Source organism: Sphaerodactylus townsendi, linkage group LG05 (assembly GCF_021028975.2).
Source record: "Sphaerodactylus townsendi isolate TG3544 linkage group LG05, MPM_Stown_v2.3, whole genome shotgun sequence".
Lineage (NCBI taxonomy): Eukaryota > Metazoa > Chordata > Lepidosauria > Squamata > Sphaerodactylidae > Sphaerodactylus > Sphaerodactylus townsendi.
Genome location: NC_059429.1, coordinates 61021593 through 61039173, shown reverse-complemented (window position 1 = coordinate 61039173; position 17581 = coordinate 61021593). Strand labels below are relative to the sequence as shown.

At 41.0% G+C, this 17581-nt stretch overlaps 1 protein-coding gene across 8 annotated transcripts in view; it reads left to right on the top strand.

The window, feature by feature from the left end:
• PATJ (PATJ crumbs cell polarity complex component) overlaps positions 1–17581 on the top strand; it is a 211710-nt gene that overhangs the window by 180072 nt on the left and 14057 nt on the right. For all 8 annotated transcript variants that reach the window (XM_048496111.1, XM_048496109.1, XM_048496108.1 and 5 more), the window contains 6 exons: positions 2420–2567; positions 5753–5839; positions 9035–9152; positions 10635–10675; positions 11221–11343; positions 12337–12441. In XM_048496111.1, the coding sequence (XP_048352068.1) occupies positions 2420–2567; positions 5753–5839; positions 9035–9152; positions 10635–10675; positions 11221–11343; positions 12337–12441 (622 nt within the window). The remainder of the gene's footprint in view (positions 1–2419; positions 2568–5752; positions 5840–9034; positions 9153–10634; positions 10676–11220; positions 11344–12336; positions 12442–17581) is intronic.

Here is a 17581-nt window from a genome sequence, read left to right as displayed (position 1 = left end):
AAACATTAAAATTCATAAAAACCCATTTAAAAATTCATAACACTTATTTAAAATTTCATATTACCAGAAGGGGGAAACCATCTCTTTGGCCAAAATACCAAGGAAAATGGGTGTGTCTTTATTAGTTTTCTAAATGCATATAAAGAAGATGCTTGATTCACCTTTAGAGAAAGATTGTTCCGCGGACTCAGGGCTACCACTGAAAAATCCCTATTTTGGGTCTCCACCACTTTTACCACTGAAGGTGGAGGTACCACCAGGAGGGCTTCATCTGCTGATCTTAGGGACAGGCAGGTCAGTATGATAGAAGGCATTCCTTTAGATTCCTGGGGTCCAAGCCATTTTGGCCTTTGTAAGTCAAAGATAACATTTTGAATGGGACTGAATTGAACTTGTCCACATCATCAGTCCTTATTAAGTGTAACTGATCCAACATAACTGGACAAGATGATTCTCTGGACACCTCCTCAAGAGCATTCTCTATTGTAGTATCCAATTCCCTGTGGATCTTAGCAACTTTCCCCACAAAAGTTGTCACAGCAGGAATTATTTGGCCACTGCCCTTGTCTTACAATGCTGTTCACAATACAGAAAAGTTCTGCTGGATGACTACTTGAGGATACAATGGTGGTGGAGAAAAATCATTTTTGCCATCACCGCTACCACCTGATAGGCATGATAATGCACTCTAACTCAGGTTTGGTCAGCTTCGCAGTGGGATTCTAGCCATCAACCTTCCTGTTTCATAGACCAGAGCTCTGTAGAATACCACAGAGTTTTACGTGATCTACAGGTAAGGTGAGGGCACTTGGGAGTGATTGTGTTGAGGGCCCTGTTCATCTCACCATTCCAGAGAGAAACCAAGGCCTCAACATGAGGTCCATGCCAGCCAGAAAATCCCCCAAAGCATCCAGGAACCTCTCAAGTTCCATATGTCTCTGAGGGCAGACCATCTCAATAGGTCTTCTTCCTCTGAGGGGGGGATGATTATCACTGCAAGGGCAAATCTTGCCAAGAAATGGTCAATCCATGATAACAGGCTTATCATCAGCCATCCTATTAACTGCCCTTCACTACCACTTTCTGTGGCAAAGACTAAATCAAGGATATATTCTGCTGCATGAGTTGGGCCAGTCACAAATTGAACATTTACAAAGTCTCCTCTGTCTCCCAACTCTAGTATCTTTCCCTACCCTTCACCTCAGTAATGGTAGCCCTCTGTGCCCGTCCCCTCCCCATCATCCTGTCTATGTGCATTATTCTCCCTCCAAAAGAGGAAAACACTATATAAATCATGCAAAAACCTAAAAATTCTAAACATGTTAAAAACAACAGTCAAATAGCAATCCACCTAGTCCAACCCCTCCCACCCCTAAGAAACTGGACCATAGGTGGTGGCCTTCACCCTCGTTCTTTTTCAAACTGGCTACTCCCAAGGGCCAACACCTTTGTGTATCTACCTCTTGGTGGTGCCCCACCACAGGCAGCTCCTGCTATATAATCCCAGCAACAACTGAATTGTAAGGCCAAGTGTTAGTTGCAGAGCTTTGCAGGGCCCACTCCTGCAAAGAACAAATAGTGCAAACACCTCTTGCAGCCAGCAATTCCAGTGGTGCTGAGCAAAAACAAGAGCAGGAGCCAAGTTTCTTCTCCCTCTGTCCCTGGGGGGTGTCTCCCAGCCAGGCACTGTCCAGACCCACATCTGCGTACCTTCAACAAGGTCACCTCTTATGGCCCACTTATTTTACACCAGTTATTGGACCTATGCATTTGGCTTCTTTCCTGCAAATTAGGCATACTGTAATTACATATTCTCTTTCTAAATAGCATTTCACATTTCAGAGGAGAGTTCTAGTAGCTGAGAGCTTCTGTAGGTGTAGGAGGAAATCTATGACTCTTCTCGGGTTCATATTTTATCTCAGTTTTAAGCTCACGAGGTCGCCTTGGACAAATTGCTATATTCTCATCTGGAATATAGGGATAGAAGCATTGACCTACCTTACAGAACAACTGTGAGGTTTACTAGAGTAATCTATATAATTATTACTATTGTTCCGCATAGCAAATTATGTCTGAATGTTCATTTCAAGCCACAAATGTGGGAAGCCAGGATTCCCTTCAGTGAATGTGTATTCCAAATCTCCTGATGTGGTCCTGCCATTTGAACATAAGGGATCTAATCCCAACTGCAAACTGCAGGTGGAGATTCATGCTTTGTGAAATGCTATCTCCAGAAACATCATGATGTGGGGGCTGCAGTGTAATAAGAACCTATTGTATTATGTGTTGTATCTCTGAAGCAGGTAAACATCTATATTTCTTGAGTCTATCACTTTCTTTGAATATCTTGTGTGTTTTTAAACTGCATTTAGAACCCATTTTTGATAGTTTAATAGCTATTGGTTTCTTGCATTGTTAGAAATGGAAGTGGAGTATTTATCTCTGATATTGTCAAAGGAGGAGCTGCAGACCTTGATGGAAGACTAATTCAAGGGGACCAAATCTTGTCTGTCAGTGGGGAGGATGTAAGACATGCTTCACAAGAGGTTGTTGCCACTATTCTCAAGGTGAGCTGTGATATATTCTGCTGTGCTAAAGTGCAGCTGTAAACATTTTACAAGTTAAATCCACCAAGAATTTCCATGGAAATAAGAAATTTCCATCTATGATGTTGAACTTCTCCACCACCTCCTGTAGTCCAAAATTACCCTTGAAATGCTATTTCTGGGGAACAGAGAACCTTCCAGTAGAAGCTTGGAGAAGTTAGAGGTTTGTAGCATGAAAGTGGAGTTGGTAAAATCTGCTCCCTTCTGTCCATAGAAATCCTTCATGGAATCCGTGTCCTTCATGGAATCCGTGTCCGTGTCCTTCTGTCCATAGAAATCCTTCATGGAATCCGATCGTCGCCGTCACAGATACGCTCCGTATGCAGCTTGACCAGGGCGGATCGGTGCTGTTGGTATTGTTAGATCCAGGGGTAGGGAACCTGCAGCTCTCCAGATGTCCAATTGGCCATGCTGACAGAGGCTGATGGGAATTGTAGTTCCTGAACATCTGGAGAGCCGCAGGTTCCCTACCCCTGGTTAGATCTAACCGCAGCGTTTGATATGGTCGACCACGACCTTTTGACCCACCGCCTGGCCGCTTCCGGGATACGGGGCACTGTCCTTCAATAGATTGCCTCGTTCCTCCGGGATCGGAGTCAGCAAGTGTGGTGTGGGGACCGAGCCTCCCGGCGGTGCCCACTTCATTGTGGGGTGCCTCAGGGAGCGCTACTGTCCCCGCTGTTATTTAATATTCGCTACATCGCGACCCCTTTGCTCAGCTGAATTAGTCGAGACTTTGGGCTGATTCCTGTCATCAGTACGCTGATGATACTCAGCTCGTTCTGTTGATGGAGGGGGGAGCGGTCAGTCGCCTCTGCAGCTCTCCACGCACTGTTTTGGAAGGCGGTTGCTGGTTGGTTGCAACAGAGCAGGTTAAAACTTTATCCATCGAAGACGGAGATCCTCTGGCTTGAGTCAGTGCGTAGGGGAGGGTGAGAATCCCCAACGCTTCGGTGTGGGAGGGAGCCTCATTGGCTACGGCCCCCTCAGTCCGCAGCCTGCGGGTCCACCTGGATTACTGCCTCTTTCGATGGAGACCCAGGTGGCCCATATAACCCGGGTTGCTGCTTTTTTCCATCTTCGGCAGGCCCGGCTGCTCGTTCCCTTCCTCTCCTTTTGCCACAGACCACTGGCCACTGTGATCCACATGCAACGGTCACCTCCAGAGCTGGACTATTGTAACTTCACTCTATGCTTGGGACCTGCCCTTGCGGTTGATCCGGAGGTTACAACTGGTCCAAAATGCAGCAGCCCGGCTGCTCATTATCACGTGGGGCGCCTTCGGTGATCATATATTCAACCAATACTCGCCGCTTCTGCATTGGCTCGGTTGAATTCAGGATCATCTTCAAGGTATGGGTACTTCACCTTTAAGGCTTTATGTGACCTGGGACTCTTCCATACCTCCAGGACTGCAGATAACCCCATATGTCCCTTACTAGGCCTCTACTGTTCATGCGGAGGCCAATTTGTTACAGGTAGTCCCTGGCCCCTCAATGATGTAGGCTGGCTCTCCACGCGGGCACAGGACTTTTACAGCTCCTGGCCCCTGCTCTGGTGGAACACTCTTCCTCCAGCTGTCCGGGCCCATGCGGGATCTGGTGGTGAGTTCCGCAGGGCCTGCAGTAAGAACAAGGATTGTTCCACGGGGCCTTTGGAGATGTCCAGCCTCTGATATAAGTGCCCCCGCCTCCTACCTGCATTTCTGGGCCCATTACCATCTAGTGGGGCTCCACTCTTTCTCCCTTCTGGGAGAGTTTAACAGGGATTAATCGTGGGCATTGCTATTTATTAGTCGTTCTTAATTGCTGCATTTTAACTTAAATTATTTACAGTCTATTATGTAACTGTTATTTTATGTTGTTCACCGCCCAGAGCCCTTCGGGGGTTGGGCGGTCTATAAGACTGAGAAATAAATAAATAAATAAATAAATCCAAACAATGTTGTATGCCAATCCAACAATTGTATTTGACACCAAAGCAGTAGAAGTGCTGGTACCTTACTAAGGTAAAGATTGGGCGGGGGGGATGTTTGAGATCCATCCCCTCCCCCACAAACTAACACCTACTATGGAGATGCTGAGGAAACGTTCTCATTCATCAAGCAAGATTTCAATAATTTAATTGTTGTTCAAATAAAGAAGGGAAGATGCCTCATGACTGGACAGTGTGAAATATTACAAATTAACAGCCCGGATCTTTTTCATGTTTATTCAGAAGACCTTCTGTGTGCACTTGGATTTACCCCCAGACAAGTGTTCATAGAATTGAAACCCAAGGATTGGATCTAGGAACCAGTGTACATGAGGATCATCAGTCTTTCACAAATTTCCTTCCCCCAGCAGTCCTTGCTGACCCTGGGAAAAATTATTCACAGGTTCATTGGGTCTCAGTGGACTAATAACCACATGCATTAGGAGTTTGTAAGGTGAAAGAGGCAAAATCTCCCTCTGCACTAACAGAAGAGTCAGAAAGGAAAATTTAATCCCTTGCAATCTCCCAACCCACATGGCTGTTGATCTATATAGGTCCTGCATACCCAGGAATAAGGATTGCAAGGAGGAGAGCAACCGGAAAAAAGCCATGAGTATCAGTGCCTCCCACTGACGGATTGCTGGGTCTAGCCCAGGGGTAGGGAACCTGCGGCTCTCCAGATGTTCAGGAACTACAATTCCCATCAGACTAATTGGCCATGCTGGCAGGGGCTGATGGGAATTGTAGTTCCTGAACATCTGGAGAGCCGCAGGTCCCCTACCCCTGGGCTAGCCCTGTCTCTTAAAACAAATGTCCTAAGGGGGGAAAACATGTTTTACTTTTGTGATTTGAAGCCATTATGTGTGTTATTAAAAGGGCAGTCTTAGAGGGACTTTGAAATTTAGTGGTGCTGGATGCTTCCGTACATTGAAGATCTCTCTGCGCAGAGAACATTAGCCGTTCAGACTGAAGGTAAACTAATTATAGTGTTGGGGTCCAGAAGTAGAAAATGGATTATTTAATCATGTGGTCTCCTGTTCAAATAGTTAAGAGTTATTTATTATAAAATGACAAGGGTAAAAATTTGCTGTGTGGGTGAGGTGTGCCTGATAAATGAATACTTTCCAAGAGGGACCTAAGAACTGCCTGGTGTATTTCTTCCATCTCTTAAGTGTGCTCAAGGGCTTGTGCGGCTAGAGATTGGACGACTTAGAGCTGGGTCTTGGCTGTCATCCCGGAAAACATGTCAAAGTAGCCAGGTTAGTGGCAAATGGTGGTATGAAAGAACTGGGAAATTGATGAGATAAAGTTTGCTTTTGATGTATTTACTTTGTACACAATGGCTGCAGGGAAAAGGCTTTCAAATCTAACATACAAGTGTACTTTTATTGCTAGCCAAAATAATAATTTTGACTATTGGAAAACGTGTTCACTTTATTGGCACAAAAGGGGACTTGGAATCCTATCTATGAAATATATGTATATTCTTAGAATTTAGTAGTTATTTTGTCATGTACTTCATTTTTCTTGAAGTATTTGTGAAAATAACAATTGCGTAAGCAATCTGATTTTTGTATTTATATCTCACATTTTATCTCCTTTGAAGTTTTCAAAGTAGATAATACATTTTACAGCAATAAAATGATTTCTGTAGACAAGTCAACAATATTGTATAGAAGATTATCTGGACTATGCTCCACTGTCACAGCCCCATCTCCATTTTCACCTGAGATTAAGAGGAACGGTGTGGTTTTTGGTTTTTTTTTGCATTCTTGGATTCCTTTTATTGGCTTTCTACTCACATGACCTGGGGCAGGTCGCTACCACCCCAAGAGCTTCCCAGCCCCTAGATACTATGACAAACCACATATGCCCTATCAAGGTTTCCAGTCTCTTACAAGAGCTTCCCTTTTAGCAAGAGGCACAGTCCTTTCATTGGCTTTCCACTCACATGACCTGGGGCAGGTCGTTACCACCCCAAGAGCTTCCCAGCCCCTAGATACTATGACAAACCACATATGCCCTATCATACTTTCCCAGCCAGTGAGAAATGTTACTGTTTGGTTTGTGGGGACCCACCATTCCAGAACAGCCAGCAGTAATGTTCCCAGGCATTATATAACAATGTATGACAATGATAAAGGGAGGAGTATAATATATTCTGCTTTCAAAACCAGCCTAGTAATCACTGTGATTTGATGGGAAGGCATGAATGCTTTAGCACAACCATTTCTCAGGAATTCTTATTTTCATGTAGTCTCCGTGCTCTTTTGCTACTGTGTCATGTGTGAAGTTCTGAAGCATGTTAAATATTTTGCTTCTTCTGAACTATTGAACTGTGCCTCGCTTGGTCCCTAGGCATATTATTTCTTTGCCTTGTTCCCTATTAGTATGAAGCGTACTCTAGAGAACAGAGAGGAGCTGCTAATGAATTCTCCATACACCCCAAGGAGCACTAATCTAGATTCTGTAGAAATTTCATTAGTACTCTGTGTCCTGAAAATCTATTTAGCAAGCAAAGGGGTTGTTTTTTTCAGATGCAAGGTATGCTCAGCTGTAGCTTGGCAGCTAAATCTTTAGGTACGTATGAGTGAAATTTGGGGGAATACTCTCCCTGTGTAGAAAAATAGGATTTCTATCACTTTACTATTTCTATTGATAAAATTTTGCTGAGGTTTAACAAAGATGAGATGGAAGTGTGTAAGACACATTTCAGCTTTATCCAATCAGCAGGCAAATCAGAACTGTGTTTTCTATCTATGTGTATTTCCACCCACAGTGCAATCCTGTGCAGAGTTACTTCATTATTCATAACTATCAAAGGGCGTAGACTGAAGTATCTCTGCATAGGATTGCATTGCCAGTCTCTTTGAACTTGATCTGTGCACATATTTGGGTATCCATTTGCAAAAGAAAACAAGACGCTCCTACATAGTAATATTGCTCCTGTTTAATGATATAATCAGTAGTTTTTCAAGCAAGTAATGAGTGTTTTCTTGGGATCCCTCATTATCATACTTCATTTTTACTTGTCCACTGATTCTAGAACAGGGGTCTGCAACCTGCGGATCTCCAGATATTCATGGACTACAAATCCCATCAGCCCCTGCCAGCATGGCTGATGGGATTTGTAGTCCATGAATATCTGGAGAGCCGCAGGTTGCAGACCCCTGTTGTAGAAGTAATGTCCCGTGGGAACATCTTATTTTCTTTTGGAAATGGCTGCCCAAGTTTATGTAAGGCAATTTAAAAAATTAGATAATTCTTGTGTAGACAGAAACAATATATTTTAAAATATGTTTATTGTTTATCTGTGAATAAATTTGACAACAGTTAATATACTGTAATGTGTATGACAGTACATTATTGAAGAGTTTAATGTTTTCAGAGTTATGAAGTATAAAATATGCCGGTAATCCTTCTGTGACTATATTAAATTGTGTCTCCAAATAATACACCTTTTTTTGTTCATTACCCAAATCTGTTTTTGAATTTTAACTTTTATTTTTCCTACTTCTCAAGTGATAAAAATTGAGATACATGTGCTCAGAAAGCACAGGCTGCAGCATTTTGCAGTTTTCTCTCTTTCATATTGGTATATCTGCAATTTTCCTTATGAAAAGTTAACAAAGCATTCCTCAGCATAAGAACAGTCGTTGAAGTCCATTGAAGTCAGTGAGCTTAGAAGGGTGCAGCTCTGCTTACTATTACGCTGTAACACATTTTATTTTGAAATTGTATGAATATGCCAAATAGTATAATTTTATATGCTAATTATATGCTAATATGTTATTAAAGCAGTATAATAAGTTTTGCTGTGATCGAAAGTATATATTGCATATCTTCCTTCCCCCACACCCCATTTTTACTTTCTTTCTTTTTTTAAGGAGATGAAATAGGGTTTTCTTTTCATGGCTTCAAAATTTATAGAAATGTTATGTCTTTGATAATAGGTGATGGCTATTAAGGCACAGTCACTTGAAAAAATAGTAATCCCTTTAAAATCCAAATTTCCAAGTCTGAGCTGCACAAATATTTCGGGGTGGGAGTTTGTCCATTTTCACTGCAATGATAAATATTCTGGGAAGAATCTGTAATACTGGAACTTATCTGACCTTTTACATAGACTGAAGTGTTAGCGTAGAAAAATTCACTATAAGCTATGGTGGATTCCGCATGGGCTAAAAACAGCGGTGTGAAAAAAGTGTGAAAATGGTATAAACCCTTTTACACCATTTTAAACCATTTTACACTGTTTTCACACCGCTGTTTTTGGCCCATGCGGAAACCACCTATGTTTTAACTTCACTGTGCAAGCATTTGTACATCCATTCACACAGTAACATCATTATGTTGTTTACCTCTGTATTCATTTGGATGGTGCTCAAATCAGTGTGCTGTAAAATCTTTTACTTTCTTCCTTCTGCCTTACCATTTTTACCTCTGATTTTCAGATAGGCCAACACACCATTCATGGTCACTTTCACCCTACATTTGCTCCAGTTATCTCCACCTTACAGAATTTTGTCAGTGCTAAAAGATCATCTGCTGATTCCTCTCATAGAAACTCAGGTATGGGATAGGAAGCGCAAACAATAATAACCCTGTAGTTTATGCTACTTTACTCTATTTTATCAATGCTATCTTACTGTGATCACACAGAACAATTATTAGCATGTTCTTTTGTATGTAACAAAGGAACAGTAATTGCAATAATGCCTACACTTGGGGAACACACACACACACACCACCACCACCACCACCACCACCACCACCACCACCACTGAACAGTCCTGCAAAAAACAGGCTGTCCTTCAGCAAGCCAGAGTGTGTGAGTGTTAAACTAATGAGTTGAATAATCAAAGCTGGCTGTGGGTGGGGTATTGACTGAACAATCAGAAGAATCCCACCTAATTCTGAATGTGACCCCAGAGTGTGTAGCTGCTCTGCACAGTGAGGCCATGTACAGATATGGGGGTTGTTTCTGCAACTCTGGAAAAAATTCAGGTTTGCAAAAAAAATGAAAACTTTAAAAATTAAAAAGAGGGGTTTAAAAGCCCAGTTCAGATTAGCAAAGTCTATAGATGCAAAGACACTGCATCCAAGTATGAAACAACCCAAAACAATGCACATGCATGTTGAGCTGAAGTTAAGGGGGGAAGGAGGGAGCCACTTTGAGCAGTGGGCAAGGAGAGTAGCAGAGAGATGGAAGTGTGACATTGTAGTGACTGCAGGTGAGGGCAATGTAAAGGTGGGAATAAATGGAATCACTGGGGGGAGGAGGACAGAAGGGAGGCTAGATTGCGGGGGGGGGGAGCTTCACGGGAAGAAAGGGCTCACAGATCTCAGCTGGCAGGCAGTATCCCTGGGGTTGAAATTGCAGACAGAACACCCACTTGTGTAATACGAGTACTATCTCTAAATCTACATTCCATTTATGGTGGCCCAAATTCTTTCTTAGGCCTTGCAACTGACAAAGTTGGCTGTTATCTACTACATCCAACTCAATACTGCAATACTATGAAGAATTATTTCAGTCTAAGCTTATTGAAATTCATGACTAAGACAGGAGCAGCTCTGCAAAGGATAGCTCTGTTTTTGATTTGTTATAGGCATATGTACTATTCCATTGCTGAATGCACAAACACTGTATGACAGTAACTGGATTTTATCTATGGTATTTTCTCACATCAGCATGAAGGATAAGCATTGAATTAGTCATGATGAACCTAATGAAGAACAAATTAACAAATTTAATCAATACAGTGGCATTATCTCTAGGCCAAGCTATACTATAGCCACTTTTGGGTTTCTGTGTGTAAGTAAGTGTGCTTTAGTGGAGGAATTCATATACACACAGCTTATTGATTAAGCCAGGTGTGGCTGATCTGCACTGGACAGCACAGATGACCCACCTCTTCCATGGTTATCAAGTGCTTTGGCATGACCAAGTTTTTTGTTCAATGATAATTTTGGAAGGATAACCTGGAGAGGCCCTAATCTCCTGGCAGTGTTATCTCTTAATTACAATCTTTAATTGTTTTTCTTTATTAGTTGGAGCAGATATGGGTCTAAGAACTGTGGAGATTACAAGGGTAAGCTTTTCAAAATATTTACCTCTTCTCTCATGCAAAAGCTATTTTCTGCTTTGTTAGTATTTAGTATTGCATATATTAGTATCTGTATATTCAGGTCAGAAGTTCTATTTACTGCTTTGAGTGTATATGATTGGTCTAAACTATGTAAAACCTGATCTTTCTACAAAGCAAACATCACTAATTAGATACAACTCTGCAATCATCTTTTCTCAGCTTTACATATATACATGTTGGGAATACTATGTGTAGGGGACTGTCACTACAGGGTTACTGTTTATAGTTGAACAACCTAAGCACCGGACCAACCCAAGCCTCAAGCACCAAGAAGTATTGTGTGGGTTTTTGCTTCCATAAATGGTAATGTTTTGCATGCAAGGTTTTTTGTGAGGCATTGTTTCCTTTAATCAAGCACATGAATTGGAGATTTTACATCATAGCCCATGCTTCCTTTGTTAAGAATGCTTCATAAGAATTGCAGTGTTAAATAAATATGGATAAATACATATATTCTGAACTGTTGTAACAATCATTTTTCTATTAAGGGGCCAAATGATGCTCTTGGCATCAGTATAGCTGGTGGTAAAGGGAGCCCATTGGGAAACATTCCAATCTTTATTGCCATGATTCAAGCCAGCGGAGTAGCAGCACGTACACACAAGCTCAAGGTGAGTGACACCTTCCCTTTAAATATATGTATTTTGCTGCTGCTCCTTATATTCTTGTCAAAGAGGATTTCTTGCTGTTGCATGGATTATATCTTGATGAAGAAATCCTGATAGTCACTTGCATTTCCAAGCGTGAAGGCCAGTTCCATTCTTATTTTGTCTTTTGATCATATTTTGTCTATTGATCTTATTTTGTCTTTTGATATGCCTGTAGGTATCAGCTTTGTGACTGACTGCATAAAAATAACCAAAGCATAGTAGCTACTTTATGACTGGAATCAGGGCCATAAACCTGTGTTCTATAATCTGTAAATAGAGAAGAGAGCCTGAAAGATAATGGCAGCTCTCCTGACATATAATGTCAGTTTATCCAAATATTTGGCAAGTTAAGGACAAATCAAGACATTCAAAATTTTATGCATGCAATGGTCAAGTGAATGTGGCTTGTGTCCTACCAGTATGTTCTGTTGTCAGAAGATACTTCCATTAGCAAAAAAATGTCTGGGTACTCCCACCTATAGTTCTACAATGAATACTTTAAGAAAAAGAACAGTTGTTTTTTATACCCCATTTTTTCCTATTTTAGTAAGTCTCAAAGCAGTTTACAATTGCCTTCCCTTGTGAAGTAGATGGGGCTAAGAGAGTTCTCAGAGACCTGTGATTAGTGCATGGTCACCCAGCAGGCTGCATGGGCAGGAGCAGGGAATTAAACCTGGTTCTCTAGATTACAGGCTACTGCTCATGTAGAGGAGCGGGGAATCAAACCTGGTTCTCCAGATTAGAGTCTGCCACTCTTAACCACTACACCATGCTGGCTCTCCCTATGAAGTCTCACTATGAACAATGCTTATTAATACAGCAGATCTCTATTGTCGTACTATCACTGAGAAACGTGAATGTGCATCACCAAACTTGCAAGCACTGTTAAGCACTCCTCTAATTTCCTTTAATGCTAGTAATTTTCTGTTGCCTTTGTTGCTTTTTTTTTTAAAGGTTGGAGATCGGATTGTCAGTATTAACGGGCAGCCTTTGGATGGGCTGTCTCATGCTGATGCAGTTAATCTACTGAAGAATGCTTTTGGGAGCATTATCCTGCAGGTATGATGATAAATCGAACATGCAGCTGCACAAGGATAGATAAATGGTGTGTTAAAAAAAAAAGATTGAGCATCACTGGCAGAAGACATCACAGCACAGCAGGATGAAAGCAAGAAATTATTTGCTGAAGAGTTCTTTATTCTTGCTCATATAGACTATAAACATGATTACATAAAATAAACAAGAGGATGGAGGGAGGAAATGACTTGTTGCAACACATGAAAAATCATATATGATTAAACTTTGTCAGGTTTTTTTTTATTTAAACCTCTCAAAATGGTAGGAATTGAAAATTATTCCCTTTCTTGTACAGCATAGTTCTGAATGAGCTGTCCATCATGCTAACTTCCTTGTTCTTCAAAAGAGAGGGCAAAAGAATCAGCATGTTGAGTTGCAATTTCCACCTGCACAGGACTGGTTATCAACCAAACTGCAGTTTCTATTAAAACTGAATAGTTGTGTTAATTATATATAGGAAAATGTATTATTGCCTAAGATAGTCTCTGTTCTGTGTGTATTTTATTTTTCGTTATTTATCCCCCCAAAACCCTGATCAGTATACCTAAAAAGAATGAGCAGAGATCACACTTTTAAATGCCGTTAAGCTCAGTGAAGGAGATCAGGAAGACCCAACAGGAGCTGAATTAGTATAGACTGGATTATTATATGCACACCTACAATAACAGCCCAAGGCAAAATCATACAGTAAACAAGGATTTGTTAATGAGTGATCTACACTCACCTACCGCTGTCCTGATTTTTACTGTAACTGCTAATAGCCTATCATAGTATTTTTGAGGAAACCACCCTGGATTGAAAGCTAGCCAGTATTGGCCTGCACATAAAATGGTGCTTAGAAGTGTTAAGCCTTATCTCTTCCCCACCCACACATGCTGCCCAAGCAACAAGGGGCTTGCTTATTTGTTTGTTTATAAGAATACTCTTGGTTGACGTACAGTAATATTTCCACCAACTCCATCTAAAACCAAAGATAAAATAGCAAGCCCCAAATCCTTCCCCCCTTAAAATCTGTCTGCCATTCAAACCCCTTCAAGAGTCCTGGCAAACCGGCAGGCCTTGTAGTGCCTTATTAAGATCTCAGGGGGAGGGGGGCTCTCATGTCTTCAGTGACCCCATGACACAGAACCAGAAGCATGATGGAAAAATTCTGCATTCTGTTTGATGCCACTTGGGCGAGCCAAATAGTAGGTAGCCTGGTGACCATAGATACTGCTTAGTAAATGCTGCTCAGTGACGTGAATTTCCCATCCTCAACCCACCCACCTATGCAAACCAGTTATGGGAACACCTCTGTCATCCTTAGATATCTCAGGGTGCTCACCGATTAACCCTGCCTATATACTACAGCCCACTCTATTCCTGCTACACCTAGCAGCTATACTAATTCAAGGCCAAGCTTAATTATTATGAAAGCACCAACCCCTCAAACAGTGCAGAGCAGTTGGGAAAAAAGGTTTCCCATCCTGCCAGTCTGAAGACTCCCTCCCTCTCAAAAAATTCTGCTTAATTAACTAATCCCATAATTTATACAGCTGATTCATAAGCCATTTTTCTGCAAAAGCATCCAACAAGGAGTAAGTTTTAAAAGCTTTTCTTAACTCCCTGGTCCAACCAGCATCTTGTGTCACATTTAAAGCAGAGGCTGGGGAAAACTGCACCAAAGCTTGATAATCTGGAAACTAAGATATTTAAGACAAAAGTTGGGATTCACTCAAAAGGAGGGCAGCTGCTGAAATTTGCAGTCCTTGACCAGGGCTATTATCTTCAGCCAGATAGAAAAATGTATGGTCTTTAGCTGGCAAGATCTTTGAATGGATTCAGATTAGGATGGTACTTTACCTTTTCTGGGCAAGTGATGCAAGTAGTCGCACAACTGATTTGCAATACCTGCAGATCCTGATTTGGAAGAATATACAGAGCACACAAATGTTGTCATGTGATGGCTCAGAACATCCCCTGAAAACTACCATTTACAGACAGCTGACTCTGAAGCAGAGCAAAGCTTCAGCAGACATGGTTTATCCCTATTAGTTTGAAAATGTAAATCCTTCACAGTGTCATGTATGGTAGCATAATAAAATAAGACTCCAATAGAGTGTCGGCAAGTCACAGCTGACTTACAACAATCTCAGCGAGGGGCTTTCAAAGTAAGTGAGAAGCAAAAATGCTTTGCTATTGTCTTCCTCTGCAGAATCTTCCTTGGTGGTCTCCCATCCAAGTACCAACCATGCTTAGCTTCCAAGGTCTGCCAAGGTTGTGTTATACCATTCTGCCTTCCCTCCAGTGGAACCTTAAAGACACACAAAATTCATTCCCATATGAACATTTGTGAATCCAGAACTCACTTCCTGAGAAGCAGTGTCTGCTACAGACTAATATGGTTACCTAAAGGTAGCAAGCTCTGAATAGGATGTTAAAAGAGTCCCAGCTGCATGTATTTATGTGGAACCTCTCCTTATAATATATTCACAACATGCTAGACATGAGTACTTTGGAGCTGGAAGCCGCTAATCTTGTTGTGGAGGCTGTATCATGTGAACTGGTGTGGGGGCCGAATAGCCATAGAGTGAAACAGATGACTCTGATAAATGGCATTGTCAGTTGTTTGGTCAATTACTAACCAATAACATTGAAACTAATTCAATGTGACCTTTTCATTGCTTGCTTTCTGTCAAAGATGCTCTGTCATACATATATGTTCCCAAAACAGAACACAGGGAGTAATACATTGGAATCACAAGAAAGTGAGTGTTAATAGCATGGCATGCAAGGTGCCAAAACTCTTGCTTATTATATGAATGGCTCCTGAGAAGCATACTGTTAAATGTTCTTGTTTATAAGGCTGCTGCTCCTCCTGCAATAGACTTCGAAAAATAAATGTTGTGGGTTTTTTTCCACATTGTAATTAATTGGAAATTTCTTAATTCCACTTTCAGATGTCAAATATTCTCAGTGAAATTTTCCTTTGAAAGAAGTTGTCATAATTAGACAGCTGTATCAATGCTAAATATGATAGCAGAAAAATAGGGAATGTTGAGCAGGAAATGACTATTTCTTTTTTGCTTTCTCTTTTTAAGTGACTGTACACTTCATTTCCTCAACAGTGGCTTTGAATTCAAACAATAGAAAGTGCTCATGCTATCAATGTGATAATCATGAGTGGCACATCATTAAAGAATTCTATTATCAGTTAAACCCCCTCCTGGTAACTGGCTAGGAAAGGTCAGATAATTGTATCCAGTGGTGTGGAAAGGCTTATGGTTGATATGTCCTGGGAAGGATGGCAAAGGAGTTTGTAAATGTTGTTTGCAAATGGGATATTTGGATCCCAGGAGAACACAGGCCTCCTGGCTATTTGGTTGCCATTGTTTAATTTAATCTATTGTCAGCTGGAGTAATTATAAGAAGCGTCTTTTTGCAAGGTTGTTGAATTTTAATGCAGTCTTATTGCCAACTACTGATAGGTAAATATAAGTATGTCTTGCTGCCAATTATATTTTTAAAAAACAATAAACATGAACAATTGTTCAATCTTTCTGAGAAATACAGTATTGTTTCCATTAAGTCTTTTTGCCTTTTCAGAAATATACAATATCACTGTTGGAACAAACATATAAACTACCACATATAGTTTATTTAGAGAACTTTGATATCGGTGCCTTATGCTAATTACAGGCCCATCTGAGGGGGGCTGAATCTGCTGTCATGTGGCTGCCACAGCCCTCCCCAGCAGTGGGATGCCATGCTGGATGCTGTACCAGCATCCCTGCACTCTCCCTCTGACACCGCCAGCCAAAGACATAGGTAAGGGGGGGAGTGTTCTCGTATTCAAACCCTCCCAATGCATGTCCGAAGCTCCACCCTCCATTTGTGTCTTTTTTGTATTTTTAGTGTTTTTTGGTTTTTGGCCTGCAGGGGGCACGGTTTTTAGGCTAGCAGCACCAAAATTTCAGGGATTGTTTGGGAGACTCTCCTGATGATGCTACCCAGGTTTGGTGAGGTTTGGTTCAGGGGGTCCAAAGTTGGGGACTCCCAAAAGGGGTGCCCCATCCCCCATTGTTTCAAAGAATTAGTTAAATTTAAGCCATTTGCACAATAAATCTGCAGTGAGCTTATCATAATTGTATTTTTTCATTTTTCTATTTATTCTCCTCTGTGTCTTTTCCAATGGAAATATAACATGTTGCAAGAGCTCTTATTTTTGGATGAAGATGTAGATTTTTAATAGAGCAACTTGTAATTCCAGTTGACTGACTTAATCAGGGAAGTCAATCAAGCAGAACCAAAAATAATTGCTTTCCATATCAGGAACAAAGAAGTGAAGATGAAGAAGAAAAGACTGAGCTTGAAAAATATGTGTGTAAACCAGATCACTGGCAAAAAAAAAATTGCAGGTGATCTGGTTCACTCATAAATTTGGCATCTATAACTTGAAACTGTAATGCAAAAAAAGGGGTGAGGACAAATATAGAACAACAAAAACAGGGTTTAAAATTAAAACATAAAACTATGTTTAAACATCTGCATCAATTACTACTAATTTAAATGTCATCCATTGCTAACCAAAGGTTTGGACTACTTTTCCTACGCTTCACATAAGAATTGGTTAATAGCGAATTAGAAAAGAAATGAAGTAAAAAAAGAGATGCATAGATTTCTACATATTGAAAGGTGTTACCAAGATATACTTTTAGAATGCATTTGAGTCCACGTATTTTTCATTTAATGTGGAATATCACACTTGGGTCTTAAACTGCTTTTCCATTCCTGCTTGCAGACAGAAGGGAATTTTCACCAAGTTCTTCTCCCTTCAGCTCCCCACTTTGTCCTCTATGATGTTCATGGGACTTCAGTTTCAATTGTTATATAATTGGTAGGGAACTCAGACCACTGAAGTAGGAGAAGGAAGAATAATTGTTTATACAGTATTGCTCCACTCATGTTGCATAGGATCAAATTCCATATTTTCTCTTTGGTGGCAAGTCCTGTTTCGGGTTGCTTCTCCTTCTTTTCCATAAACAGCATCTGCAAAGCTTTGTCCCTTAATTGCATTATCTTTGAAGTGTGCGGGATGCTGATAAATGTCTTGCCATGCAAGTCTAGAAAAAAGGAAGTGAGA